The sequence below is a fragment of the Procambarus clarkii genome, chromosome 28, assembly GCF_040958095.1.
Source record: "Procambarus clarkii isolate CNS0578487 chromosome 28, FALCON_Pclarkii_2.0, whole genome shotgun sequence".
NCBI classification, from domain to species: Eukaryota; Metazoa; Arthropoda; class Malacostraca; order Decapoda; family Cambaridae; genus Procambarus; species Procambarus clarkii.
In genome coordinates, this window is record NC_091177.1 from 9325592 (window position 1) to 9341046 (window position 15455).

The 15455-nt window shown below is 38.8% G+C and overlaps 1 protein-coding gene across 14 annotated transcripts in view; it reads right to left on the reverse strand.

The window, feature by feature from the left end:
* Window positions 1-1438: 1438 nt before the first annotated feature.
* The window catches only part of Calx (sodium/calcium exchanger 3), a 238772-nt gene continuing 224755 nt past the window's right edge, over window positions 1439-15455 (reverse strand). For 9 of the 14 annotated variants that reach the window (XM_045737343.2, XM_045737342.2, XM_045737345.2 and 6 more), the window contains exons 6-8: window positions 11827-11985; window positions 5402-5573; window positions 1439-4822 (exon numbers count right to left, since the gene is read on the reverse strand). In XM_045737343.2, the coding sequence (XP_045593299.2) occupies window positions 4612-4822; window positions 5402-5573; window positions 11827-11985 (542 nt within the window). In that variant the 3' untranslated portion in view covers window positions 1439-4611. Of the gene's footprint in view, window positions 4823-5401; window positions 5574-7921; window positions 8081-11826; window positions 11986-12854; window positions 13014-15455 lie in introns of all 14 variants that reach the window. The other 5 variants (XM_069332878.1, XM_069332880.1, XM_045737340.2 and 2 more) reach the window with 2 other exon arrangements.

Here is a 15455-nt window from a genome sequence, read left to right on the forward strand (position 1 = left end):
ACTAATTTATGCCTTGAAGTATGTTGTTGAGCCTTTTCTTGTTTTATTTGTCTAACGTTTGTATAATTTTGTTTTTTACTTTGGATATAATTTAGGTTAGGTTTTATTTTTTAGCTATTTAAAGTTACGGTATTCAAAGTCTCGTGAGGTATTTCGAAATATTCGGAATATTCTAAGACATACTTATCCATAAATTAGTATTAAATTCGTCTTTACTAACAACTACACCACTGAAAGCTAATTAAAACATAGAGATCCACTACTCTTTGAACTCGAATCTATTGCTGTCTATCTATATAAATATTCGAACGATAATGTTCGAGACGTAGGAAATACCTCACGAAGCTTTTAAAATGCCGTATTTGTGAGCACATAAATATTCCTTCCCTCTAGTCTGCCTCTAAGGCAAATGTGCATCCTCTGTTATTTGATCTCACAGCGAGGATAAAGGACTCCTCCTTCTCCTCCTTTCGCCTACAATAGCGAGTTCGCTGTCGTCTAGTTCACCACGTCTGGAACTCATCGAGTTGGAACGTATCTCATTGGCTAGATCGAGACCCGAGTTGAAAGGCTCTGAGTCCTTGACTTAGTTGTTCAGCCCGTCCGCCAAACAAAGATCCAAAAGTGATTCCATGCACCCGCCAAACCCCCTGTTTATGAATGAAAAGCGGTTTACACACGACTCACAACTGCTGAAGTTCGAACATATCCGGAACTAGTGTTTCACTGACGAATTTTGTTCGAATCACAAAGCTGTAAATGCTTCACCCACGTACTACAAATACAATTAATCGCCAACAGAACCTAAACACCTAACCTAACCTAACCTATGCCTATATATGCACAATATGCTAATATATTATAATATTAATTTATACTTGAGAAAATTCCCGTTTTGAATGAACAGCATGTTAATAATTAAAATTTATGAATGCGTCTGTGGGGTTGACCGCTGGATGTAATGGACTTGAGTCGTGGACGGGTTGAGTTGTTTACACAATAATTGTCGTCGTCTGTCAATTACGTCATTGAGTTTCTTTATATAGTTTATTTGTACATAGTTTATTTTAGGATTTTTATTTGTTAGTCATTTTAATTGATTTAATTAAAATTTATTTCTGAACTATATATTAATGGTTTAATATATAGTGAACTATATATTATATCCTTTAACCTATATTGCGTTGAACATGTTTCTTATTTTTTTTGCAGTGATGATAAAGTTATGATTTGGAAATACTCGTTACTTTAAATCAACTGAAGATGGCTCATGTCTTTTCACTTATTAAAATTTTCACAATAAAATTGAATATATATATATATATATATATATATATATATATATATATATATATATATATATATATATATATATATATATATATATATATATATATATATAAACAGCTACGAGGAACAACTAAATAAAACTCACAAATTTATTATACCCTTTTATTTCTAACTTTAAGAAAACGCAAGGAGAATACATAGACGAGACACTTTTTTTGTTTCCAGAAGTTCCAACAAAAAAATGAGGATACAATATCTTGGTATGAGAGAGAGAGAGGAACCCGTGTGAAAAACCTACAGAAGACACGGGATGTAACTTACCAGCATTTCAGATAAAGTTTCCCTGTAACTGTCCCATCCTCTGAAATGTCTAGTTAACTAGACTTCCGATGGCTATAATCTGTATTTACAAAAATTCCCTCGATGATAATGGATATTATTGCTACTCAGTACTATAATTTTTCCCCCCTTCCTCTTAAGGCTGGTGGCATTTCTAAGAGAGAACAAAATGTAAGGGACTCTAATAGTTGCCGATAATTGAGAAGCGTCTGTATGTAAGATCCCACTTAAGTAGTTAGCAGCCAAAAATGCTGAAAAAAGTCATTATATGGTTTATAATGATCATTGTTAAGCTATTAATATTACCTTTTTCTTTTACATAAATTATGTACCTGAATTTTTGTGTAAACGAAGTCAATTATAAATACGCAACCATTTCTGAATAAAATTTCTGAATTTGTATAAATGTAAAGACTTGTACATTTCTGAATAAAGATAATAAATTCAATTCATTTAGAAAATGTGGAGTTTGATCTTGTTTTAATCAGCATCTTCAAAGATTTCTTCCAAAGTATATCTTCCTATATGATATAAATACTATAGATTATCTGGAGAAATAATAATTTAAACTTCAAAATCAATCTCCAGTCGTCACATAAAAAAAAATTTCTGCTTTGAATTACATCTGGCAGACTACATAGTACAGTTTTTAAATATTGAATCGCGCTTACATTTGTAATAGAGGTGTTTAGAAATGTACTGAAAAAATAAAAATAATAAAAAAATATTGATAAATATGCTAGATCCTGAGTTTATGTGGCTAAGTCGCTTCAGAGTCCGCTAATGGCATCAAAATCTTAGAGAGAGAGATTAATGTATCCGCTGAGTAATTAAGCTAGGTCGAGCGAGTCTTGGCCCTAAGCTCGTCCCCCTCAGCAGTTCCTCTCGTCTGTACATGGTTGCCTGTGTGTGTATATATGTGTGTTTCATCAACGCTGTCAAACATCTGAAAGAGCCCCGGCTATCGCGTATAAAACTGACTACGGCTGATCACCAAGGATTCGTACTTCTACCTATGTACAGTGCAAATTTTCGAGTATGTACACGTCCTTCAAGACTCTTTCAAATAAAAAAACTAAGTCACACACAAAAAAAATTAGTTTCAAAGTTGTATACCCATGATTTTGATGTTTTCACTGTAACCCTTAACAATAATGTAACATTTATAAAATATGTCTATTGAACGAAAAAAACGTCAACACTCCCAACGAACTATAAGTTCATCTCTTACATGGTACAGAGATTGATGAAGGAGAAAAACATGCCTCTCACGGGTTGATGATGATTGATGATGCATAACAAATGTGATGATTGATGAACGGCGGGAACAACTCCTCATGAGAAACATCATCAGTGTTTTCCTTAAAATAAATAAAAATAAATAAAGTGACAATAGATTCTAGCTAGGATATCTTGAAGTCTTGGCATCCAAACCAATTAATAAATGAAGTAGAGGGACAAAAGCATGACTATACATGACAAATTCTCTATAAATATGTCGACACTGAAGGCACTCATCTGAATGGTTTAGCTATTCCGACTTTTGATTCTACATCAATTAGGCAAACCATTGACTAGCCTTATTGTACTCCATATATTCTTGACTAGAAACTAACTAAGGATCCATTGTGGTAGGAATGAGATGGAAGTGATTCACACCATAACCACGGTGGTAGGGATGAGGTGGGTGGTGGTGGTTGGCACACATCACAACCATAGTGGCAGCGATAAGGTGGTGGTAGTGGTGGTAGTGGTGGTGGTGGTGGTGATGGCACCAGTGTGATAAAGGTTGGTGGTGGGACACAACACAGCCAGAGGCTGGGGAAGAGGTGATGGAACAATGTGTGTGTGTGTGTGTGTGTGTGTGTGTGTGTGTGTGTGTGTGTGTGTGTGTGTGTGTGTGTGTGTGTATGTGTCTGTGTGTGTGTGTGTGTGTGTGTGTGTGTGTGTGTGTGTGTGTGTGTGTGTGTGTGTGTGTGTGTGTGTGTGTGTGTGTGTGTGTGTGTGTGTAGTAATATCGATGGCAGACAAAACTACCCCAGTGCCACATATTACAACGCCGGCACATGCCCTACTCTGACAAGGATGAGGAGGTGATGATGGCACGCAGTACAATCACGAAAACAAAATCCATGTGCTGTAGAAACAAAAACGCTTAAAAGTAAACATACAAGGAATGAGGGTGGACTTTGTTGAATGACTGCCAAAAATTGTAGCAACAGGCTGCGTTGCGGAAGAAGTGGAGTAACATACTAGCCTGCGAGAAGTGTGGACAAGTAGCCAGGCGAGTCTCTAGCTGACGAAGGCAACATACCTGGCATCTCCAGATGTGTCCTACACCTGTAACCCATCGCCAGTTCTGACTAGAGTCATCACCTTACAGGCTACACAAAATGTGGTCAAACATCGCAGTAACACGAGCACCACCATGCCAAAATTGTAGTTTGTGCAAAGATGAAACCAGAGGTCTATGTGAGGAATGCTCGTGTGTCACAATGACTGGAGGCCAGGCGTCCTGATGTTAGGGGGGCGTGGGACGGCCGGCCCTCCTTGTCTTCGCCGTGTAGGTGACGGCTGCTGGGCGATGGTGACGGCTGCTGGGCGATGGTGACGGCTGCTGGGCGATGGTGACGGCTGCTGGACGATGGTGACGGCTGCTGGGCGATGGTGACGGCTGCTGGGCGATGGTGACGGCTGCTGGGCGATGGTGACCGGGAGTGATTTTGGTGGCAGCAGCGGTGGAGGTGATTGATGTTGGTAGACGACGCCAGTCAGAGTCCCTCGCGCGGTCGTGGTGTCCGGGCCGCCTGGCGGTGAGTGGCCAGGCTCTCCATTACAGCCCAATGCCGGCCTCACTAACAAAATAGGGTTCAAGCTCTTGGTTCCGGCCCGTCACGACACCGCGACGTAAAACCAAAGACCGCTTGCAGACCGCTTCATTTCCGCGGCACAAACCGCGAACCTTGAGTCGCAGCTGGTCATTTAATCAGACAAAGAGGGGATGATTTTGTAGGCTTCAAGAGTCGAGATGAGAACGTAGAAGATCCATAGGAAGATCAAGAAGCACGATGTTGCAATCTTCGACCTCCTGGGACCGCCCAGCTCGCCGCCAATACTTGGGTGCCGTCTGGCCATCATGAGGGCGATAGCTACCAGCGCCTCCACACAGAACAACGTCACGGAGAAAGCCAAGCTGCGGGAAGCAAAAGTAGATTTAGGATAAGCTTGTCCTGCATAGCCACAAGAGCAGATACATCCCGCAATCCTATGGCGAGCCCCGTGTGTGTGTGTGTGTGTGCATGTGAGTGCATATATGTGCGTGTGCAGTCGATGAGTCACAATAACGTGGCTAAAGTAAGTTGACCAGACCACACACTGGAAGGTGAAGGGACGACGACGTTTCGGTCCGTCCTGGACCATTCTCAAGTCGATTGTGCGTGTTGATGTATGTGTGTGTGTGTGTGTGTGTGTGTGTGTGTGTGTGTGTGTGTGTGTGTGTGTGTGTGTGTGTGTGTGTGTGTGTGTGTGTGTGTGTGAGTGTCTCCTCGATCTTGTATCTATTTTTTTCGTGTTCAGTTCTGGTCTAAAAAGTATGCAAATAGATTGAACAATGCAAATTATCACATTAATCAGGGTCTATCACCCACCTACATGTTACATCACCAAGCTACAAATTCTATCACCAAAATTGCATTTGTTTCCATTTACATGAAGTTTTCACACACCTCAAAATATTAATAGATAACAAACGTCAAGGGAAAACGATACTCACTTGCCGGGTAGAACTACGAATTCCCTGCCCTTAACGTTGTGATAGATAGCTGCCATTGTCCACGCAATACCAATACCCAGGAAGACGTTGACAGCGTTGGAGCCAGTGACGTTACCAACAGAGGCGTCAGCATAAGGATCCTGCTGGGCCGCCACCTTAGAGGCGAAGGTGTCTAGTGGAACGGTTAAACTCAGCATTACACAGGTTGAAATAGAGGAACTAAGAATTGCTTTTTACTCTCTGATTTCAGTAAAACTTCTCTATCGCTAAAAAAAGTATCTTTTGATTAAATTAGTACATATAGATAGTGAATAATATGTAATATAAGTAATATATGTTACATAGACTTCTCAATTTGAGTATACAAGCATTATAATACAAATTTTGCATATGATTATTTATTCCGATAATACTGTTGATAAAACAAATTTCAGCCCTATTTTGATCTAATTGAAAAAAAACAATCACTATAGCAATTCTGGTGAGAAGAAAATTGTAAATACTACCATTTCATATACGAGGTCCAAGAATCCTTCGAACCTGTGAAGACTGTCATGCTATTAGTAACAGAAAAGCGGTAACAAGGCAGGTGATTGGCAAGCAGGGCAGGTGCCTCTAGTCTCCACCACAAATGTGTTCAACACTTACTCTATTAAGTCACTTAGTTGTAGTTCTTCAATGCTTTATTTTACTTGAAAAAGTAAACCAATATAGTTATACTTTAACGTTTTCTCTTACTAACTACTACTTTAACGTTTTCTCTTACTAATTGCTGAGGTAAACTTATATAGTAAGTCAATACAGTCATTCTTCTTTAGCAGTTTCACTTGATAATTACTAAAGTAAACCTAAAGTGTAACTGCTTCTTAAGTAGAATGCACATGCCTTTAAATAATTTTTAAATAAATGTGTTTATGGCAATGCTGCAGAGAACTGAATAACGCAAGTGAACAAGTTGGTGTGAGTAAGCAGGAACTTCACCAAGTTCTGTATCTCTCAAACTCAGCCTTAAGAGCGTCGTTAACACAGTGAACACCAGCGTATATAAAGAGACGCATCTCTCTATATCCTCACCCATGTGAAATAATATATATATATATAATATATAATTTTAAATTTTGGTTTCACTGTTCTGATTGTACAACTACTCTCTCTATGCTACAGTATATCTATTATTTGTCATTAGTATTGCAACTATTACTACTGACTGAAATCTTTCAAATATACGGAAACTAGTTATGTGATATTTATCTATATTAATATTATTATTTCATTCTTTTGTAAATTTATTATGTAAACAAAGTCCATTAAAAAAAATGCCAATTTTGTTTAAACAAAGTTCTAGAATTAAATTGATATCAATCTCGAACACAATAAACAGGCCCGAATAAATACATCATTGTGCCCATGAGCTAACAGCCTCAATTGTTAAACCAGCCGGACTGGGTCTCGCTAACTACTTGCATTTTCACTCACTGATCTGTGCCTCTTATCTGGATCACGACGACTCAGACGCTATATAAACTCAGTCGCCAGCCCGAACTATTAGTGAAACACTGATAGTAGATTTTCATGTCAGTATTTTACCTGTGCAGCAGGCGAGCAACTGGCAGGATGAATCTTTCCCACGGTATAAGGTCAATAATTTTTTTCAAATGTAAATGAATGTTATTATATATTGTGGGTTTATATAGCTATTATATATTGTGGGTTTATATAGCTAATATTTTGTGGGTTTATATATAGCTATGTATTGTTAAGGTGAGAAAAGGTGTCCTGATTATATTTACCTGTGGAGTGTTTACAACACCGAATGAAAGTGAATGAAGCACGTTTCGAATCATAGCTTCGAGCACGGCCACTAGATTGTAAGTCAAAAACTGCCTTACGTAGATTTTAATAAGTATTTGACATAAATTATGAACCTGACAGCATTTTGTATTGGTAATGGGCTGCATATGGTAAACAGTTTGCGAGTTCGTAAGCACTGCGATGTCGTACTCAACCTACTGTTATGGACGGACCTATAGAGCACTCCGGAGCTCGTAAGTTGTTGAGTAAATTGGAGGGCCAGATTCACGAAAGCACTTACGCAAACACTTACGAACCTGTACATCTTTTCTCAATCTTTGGCGGCTTTGTTTCCAATTATTAAACAGTTAATGAGCTCCGAAGCACCAGGAGGCTCTTTATAACAATAACAACAGTTGAATGGGAAGTTTTCATGCTTGTAAACTGTTTAATAAATGTAACCAAACCCTTCAAAGATTGAGGAAAGATGTACACGTTCGTAAGTGCTTGCGTAAGTGCTTACGTGAATCTGGTGATTCACGAGACTTTGGTGGAATGGCGAAGACAAGAGGCACGGATCTCGTAAGCGGATATGTAAGTTCTGTTGTGACTCCTGGCCATGCAGGACCCTAGACTAGAACTAGAGGAGCGGCACCTGCTCTGTTACCGTGTATGTGAGGCATTGTTCCCTGCCGTAGGTAGTCGAAGTGGAGGGGGAGGAAGTGTTACCTGGCACGCTAGTCCCGAGGGCCACAATGGATATAGCTGTCACGGAGTCTTTAAGGTGGATAGTGCAGCCGAAATGAATGGCCACGTCGCCGATTAATGCAGTCAAAAATCCAATCGCTGCTATAGAGATTACAAAACACGACCATCCACCTTGCCGGTCTGTATGGGGTGATGTTGGCAGGAGGTTAAATTGATGTGGTGATGAGTGGGAGTGGCGGCGGGAGACCTCTGGATACACTCGACTTTGATAGCACTTTGATGTATCACACAAACCTCAGCAAAAATTTTATAATAACTCAAATTAGCGCTGAAGTTCATTATTTGTGTAGAACATTGTACCATCAAAATCGAGGATGTGTGTTATTAGTAGGACGTATCTAAGGATAAAGAGGATATGAGAGCAGGCGTAACCAATGGGCAGGAAGCGGTACCTGTTGAGGATATCAGGTCAATAGGAGGGGTGCAAATGGTGCATAGTCACGGGTAGGAAGCATATACTGAGACTCAACAGTGTGTATATGCAACAACCAGTCTTCTCCGTGTGGGTAGTGGTTCTCAGAGCGGCACCACGTACACAAGTTTTGGTGCATTTAGGTCTTCGGTATAATCAGGCATTATTTTGTCTACTTTAACATAGCTGGGACTCAAATTTAAAAGCGCGGATGAAAGTTACTCGTCGAGAAAGCGAGAATTAAAGCTCTTAAACCATCGTTAAGTTTAGGATGTAAATAGAGTTACAAATTATTTGCACAAACCTTGCAGCTTCAAGGCGAACGTAGTACTGTATTCAAGGAAATATCAGTCAAGACTGTCAAATTACAGGAACTAAAGTGAACGATCTGAAGCTTGCTGGACGGGCCTAGACTCTAATGTCCGGCTCTAAGAAAGGTACTTATAATACGCTACACGCGGGACATGAAGCTATAAAACCCGTAAGTGATGCTGGGGAGGAGGCCGAAGTAGGCCTACCTGGCATGGAGGTCCCGAGAGCGACAAAGGTTGTAGCTGTTACCGAGTCTTTGAGGTAGATGGTACAGCCTACGTGGCTCGATATGTCACCAATCAAAGCAGTCAGAACGCCCACCGCCGATATAGCTATGAAGAAGCAAGGGTACCCGCCTCCCATAGCTACGTGGTCCGCGGTAGTTGCAAAGGACGTTGTTAGATGGCGCGACATGCAACAAGAGGGAAACTTGACAGAAGGATCAATAGTCAAACATATTAGGGACGAACAATCAGTTGGGAACAACAGGCAGTTGCTTCACACATGGTTACACAATCCACACGAAACTCACACAGTAAGAAAATTAATGATTTATTAATAGCACATCTTTTCAACCAGAATATCACACCAGGAAACATAATTACAGCACGACACTCATTAATCACTCTTGCAAATCGTGCTGTGAGAAATCCAATCCACATTTCTCTAATACACTTGACATGCATGTGACTTTGGTTCTTTCATGCCGTAAGAAGATTATACACAGAAGTGCTAATCCTAATAATAAAAATGTCATATTAGGCTTCAAGAAATCCAGGGCATAGAGGGATGACTAAATTATAGTTGGTACGTTGAGATATTAAACACGACGTGAAACATATTTTCAAGGGTCCAAACCATCTTCTAACCCACCAACACGCATCTAGCGACAGTGAGACAAGGCGTTAACATTTCTCCATCAAGAGTCCTTGAGCGCAGACAAAGGTTTAGTGCGAATATACTACCAATATATATATTACTACAATAGAATAACCTGTTCACTTGAAACAGATTGCCGCCTTTGTAAACATCGGACATTATCCTACATATGTTGGTACTTTCTCTAATTGTTAATCTAAGTAACACATGTTTCCGGACAGTATACTTGGGTATACCTCATTATACATGAAATAAAAAGGCCGGAACAAAACATGTACATTACAATGAACTGGAATGTGTGAAAAAAAGCTCTAGAAAGCTTTGACTGATTCATATTAATGTTTCCAAATTACCTGGAACGCTCGTCCCCAGAGCAACAAAGCCAATGGCAGTTACTGAGTCCTTAAGTCCTACAGTGCAGCCCACGTGCGAGGCCATGTCCCCAATAACAGAAGTAACCACGCCAATTGCAAATATGCTGACAACGAATGTCGGGTAGCCCATCAGGATGTCTGAATTCGATAAAGCAAGTAATTAGACTAATCTTGTAGTATACGCGAGTCGAATTAAAATATCATTCACACTCTTGGCAAAAAAAAAAAAAAATGAAAAAACGGACCTTCCAAAATTAATTTTCAGTTGTAAATGAATAAGTGCACATGAAGGATAGTTCAGCAGAGTGCGCTAAGTAGCTGAAGATAGCTTAGAGGCCTCTGAGAGGCAGCATGAGGCATATGATTCTAACAAATGGTTAGTTCGGAGTGTTAAATTCTTATCAACAATTTAGTGGAGTTAAACTAAATTATTTAACACATAACATAGACGAGGGGGCTGGCCCATTACAGCAAAAGGTAGAATACCAAAAGTGTTCGAAATTAAATGATAATATTATTTGTGATTCTGTCAGCGTTAGAGAAGTGTTCAGATATCCAAATCTGAACGTTGATTTCTATGAACGTATGAAATCTGAACGTATATTGCGTTGGACAAAACATTCAATTCTTACTGACAAATGTTCATAGTATGTACACGGATTTTCGTTATCGGGATCTTGTTATTAAAAGCAGAAAATCATATTAACGTGAATGAATTTTGGAATCTGTCCAAATTATTTTGCAGTTTTAATAATAAAGTCGAAGTTGGTGAATTTCTGTGAGAGTATTACAAGACCAAATTCGTATTTCTTGATATATTATATTCAGAATAATAGCCTTTGCAGAATTCGGAATTTTGTGTTGAAATAAATAAGTAAATTAAACAATACACACAAATTGTTGATCTGAGATAAGAAAAAAATGATCGTATGTTTGATACGAACGTCCTGGGGAGAATTATTTCATATTCACCAACACTGTAACGACATAACTGGCAGTTATTTATTTACATAACCAATACCACGTGGATAACAATGAGACGAAACGACCACCAAACATTAACCTTTGGTGTAGTGCAGTTATGATCAAGGCTCTCATGATGATGTCACATAATAGCACTCCATCATAAGTTACAGTGAACCTGACACTCGAGTGTCATGGAAAGGCTTGAGTGTCAACTGTGTCACCCAGACAGTGGTAAAGATAAGTGTTGAGCTGGAACATAATCTAAACACACGCCACGATGGTGTCTAGGAACACACACATATATATATATATATATATATATATATATATATATATATATATATATATATATATATATATATATATATATATATATATATACACACACACGATGTAGGTATGTCGTTGCAGAAAGAAGATTGGGAACCACTGATCTTGAAACAAGTCGTAGGATTGAAGGATAGCAGAAGAAGTCAACGACAATTTTATACGAGTAAAATGCGTTAAAGTGATATAAATTAACCTTTTTTAGGTAGGAAAATGCAGGACACATTCAAATTGGGCGTAGGAATTAAATTATATATAACACTATATACCACACGGATGGAGAATAACAATCCATTCAAGGGGGGTGATTTATTTAAGGATATCATGATTCAGTCGCAGGAAGACCACTCTCAGACCATGTCGGCTCAACACCACGCAAGCTCAGACCAACTCTTTGGACCACAAGTAACACTAAACCTTCCTCTAGTATGGGACTTACTGTTCGGCTTAATGGTACGTGTTCTTAAAAAAAATGTTGAATTGTCTACGAAAACGTACCATAGCCCAAGAAGGTGAGAACAGTGCCCATAGAGGGGGAGTGATTAGTGCCATCTGTGACCCGAACCCGGCCAGGAGTGCCTATCCTCTCAACATACCTGGTACACTGGTGCCAAGAGCCACGAAAGCAATGGCAGTGACTGAGTCCTTCAGACCAATAGTACAGCCAAAATGTGAGGCAATGTCACCAATAAAGGCAGTGAGAAGACCAACTCCAAAAATTGAGATAAAAAAGGTGGGATACCCCTTGCCGTATTCTGTTGGTTGAGGTAAAGAAAATGGCATAAAGGAAAAAATTAGCGATTTTTAACTTCTTTTAAAATATGATTTTGTACCTTAAATTAAACAAAAACATTTTTTACTTGTGTGTAGACGGCTTGGTGTAAGAGAACGAGTCCCCCATCACCTGTAACTGCATCTCCTGCACTGATCTTGTATAGACCTGGTATCAGACCTGGTATCAGACATTATGATCAACATAACCTGGCGCGGACTGTGTTAACCTTTGCCAAGAAAATATTAGTGTCTGCGTGGAGGTGTCGCTTTGTTCTCATGGCGACAGTTAATACACTGTGAGTGAGATTTTTAGCTGTGATTAGAATCGGGTCACAACATCCCGAGGTCAATATTTGGCTCAAACGATCAACATAAGCTTCATGCTGCTGCTGTTGCGTTTCACGTAAATATAATCTTGGGCTAAGATATAGATATATAACTTTATATGCACATCAACATTACTTCAGTGAGAAGATAATGTGTACAAAAGTTTCTCGATATAATGTATGATGGAGTAACGTTTTCTGTAGCTGAGTTCGCAAGTCTCTCAATAACCCAGAATAGGAAATATATGGAGGAAGGATGATCTATGCCCAAACTAGTAGTCACAATGTTATTAACGCATGAGCCAGGCGATTAACGGCGCCTCTCCCCACCCAACAGACTCGCGGTGCAATGCAACACAACCGAGGATCAATCAAGCAGCAACACGGGTCCACACCGCTTCAGTACCGGTACTATGGTGGCCCATGCGCCCCTTGCTTGACCATGTCCGGGTCGCATCCCACCACCCTAGAAGGGCGGGGAGAGCTTGTCAGTACTGAGGCCCCTAAGTGAGCAAGCACGTTACCTGGCACACTTGTCCCCAAGGCAACGATTGCGATAGCTGTGACGGAATCCTTTAAACCAATTGTGCAACCGAGATGAGAGGCTATGTCGCCAATGAAGGCGGTAACCACACCAATAAGTAATATTGAGATCCAGAAAGTGAGCCAGCCGTAGAGATACTCTGTTGGGAGAACAGTAAAGGTGAAGGGCATCATGGTAGGAAGTCACAGGAGATCTACCGGGATGCTGCTAGGGAGGCTGATAGACGGGGGATGAGACAGAACTTTTAATTTCACTGCATAAATTTTTGTAGAGGATCCTGAATAATAAAAGTTTGTGAGGAAAGAACGAGCAAAATAGATATCTAAATGATAATTAGAGTTGTAAAGAATATCACTAAGTATTGAAAAGAAAGGTTTTCTAAAAAAATATTCTACAATGTATAACATTAATTGTAATATAATTCAAGATATTTCTAAGACATGGCAAGTTTTTCCACGTGATGAGTGTTAGAAAAATAACATCTTGAAGAGATCGTCTAGACAAGACAAAGTAATCTCAGTCATAATGCTAAACAAAATCTAAACAACAGCTCTTAACAAATTATATATTTACACAAGATGGTAAACTATTATGATAATTTATGACACTTATAACATAAATATGATATTTTTGAGAACGTAAACCAGATCCATGATTCAGTCTAACATATAGAGTTCCACATATAATTTTTTGCCAACTAGTCACCTTCTAAGTCAGGTTTGAGGAACCAGGAAGCCATGAACCGAATAAATCTTCATGTTATATTGTCTGTCTGTAAATAATGCAGATGCACTTATTTTGCTCTATATGGAGGCAGTCTCAGAAGTAAACAAGGGATAAACTAAAGGGCCTTGAAGGAAAACGAGATAATTAATTAAAACAAATACAGTAAGAGACAGAGAGAGAGAGAGAGAGAGAGAGAGAGAGAGAGAGAGAGAGAGAGAGAGAGAGAGAGAGAGAGAGAGAGAGAGAGAGAGAGAGAGAGAGAGAGAGAGAAAGAGAGAGAGAGAGAGAGAGAAAGAACAGGAACTGGCTACGAGGACACGGCAGCATTTGACTCTTGCATTACCAGGTTGCAACATAAGCCCATTAGAAGCACTGGTGAGCCATAACTCAGCTCTCTATACTACTGTGATGCAGGCACAAGACAAACGGATATATCAGTTGGGTTATTTCGTACTCAAGCCGGACTCTGCTGTGACATTATTGGGTTTTTATCGACGTTTCTACTGCATGGAATCGGTGTAGTTGCTGGTAATTAGTTCAGTTAGAGTTAGTGTAGGTTTAGTAAGTTTATATGATGTAATTTTTTTTCCTCTCTGTCTGTCTGTCTGTCTGTCTGTCTGTCTGTCTGTCTGTCTGTCTGTCTGTATGTCTCAGCCTTTCTCTCTCTCTCTCTCTCTCTCATTTTTTTACTAAAACTAACAATAGAATGGAACTGCAAGATAAGAGCTATCATTCTACATATCTCTCTCTCTCTCTCTCTCTCTCTCTCTCTCTCTCTCTCTCTCTCTCTCTCTCTCTCTCTCTCTCTCTCTCTCTCTCGTTCCCGCTTTCTCTCATCTCATCTCAATAACTAAATATCATTCATAAATAATTTGTTTTTTTTTGTAGGGTGTGAAGCACTAAAAAAATAGCTTGAGGAAAAATACATATGTTATTAAAATAATTAATGAATAATGAATGTCGTATAAAATACCTTCATATCTGGAAAGAATTTGCATTAGCAGAAGAATAAAGTCTGTGGTTAATGTTCTATGTTTATAACACTTCACGTACCTAATGTTTAATTATTAAATCTATAATAGCAACTTACTAGAATATTATATTCAATATCAACTGAAAATTTATTAAAAAATGCACACACAAACACAAGTAATCAAAACTATATATATCTATAATATCTATGCATCTATCTATCTATCTATCTATCTATCTATCTATCTATCTATCTATCTATCTATCTATCTATCTATCTATCTATCTATTCTGTATATATTAGTGAAGACGCATGGCCTTCAAGAAGAGAATATACGGCACTCAAAGGGTATCTAATGAGGTTTCCACATGTTCACTTGTAAAACACAGGTAAAAACTCAGTTGTATAAAACATCTAAAGTGATTATGTGACCTTTTTACATCTTGTTCATTTGACTGAAAAATCTGAGGAGTGAAAATTTGCTCAGTTCCAGTCAATATGGTGACCTTTTCTGACTACTATGTTGATTACATTATTGTTTTGACATCTAACACTGTAATTCTGTCACTTTATATACATTGCATGAATTTTCTCATGTTTATAATTTGCCACATGTTCTACATACAATTTTTTTTTGGTAGGGATATTCCTGTGCTGGGCCCTAAGCCTTTGGCTGGCCCACTGTTGCATTCAATATTTTTCATTCTGCAAATCTTTGAGATATTTTTGCTCACCGGAGTTCCTGACGAATTATTTTAAAGGAAAACGCTAAATTATAAGTGTTAAACGGCCAGATTGTCAAAAAAGTGTTTAACGATCTCATTGTATTTATCTCATACATTTGAATGCCTTATATTTTCATGTAGCATTGTGATATTAAAT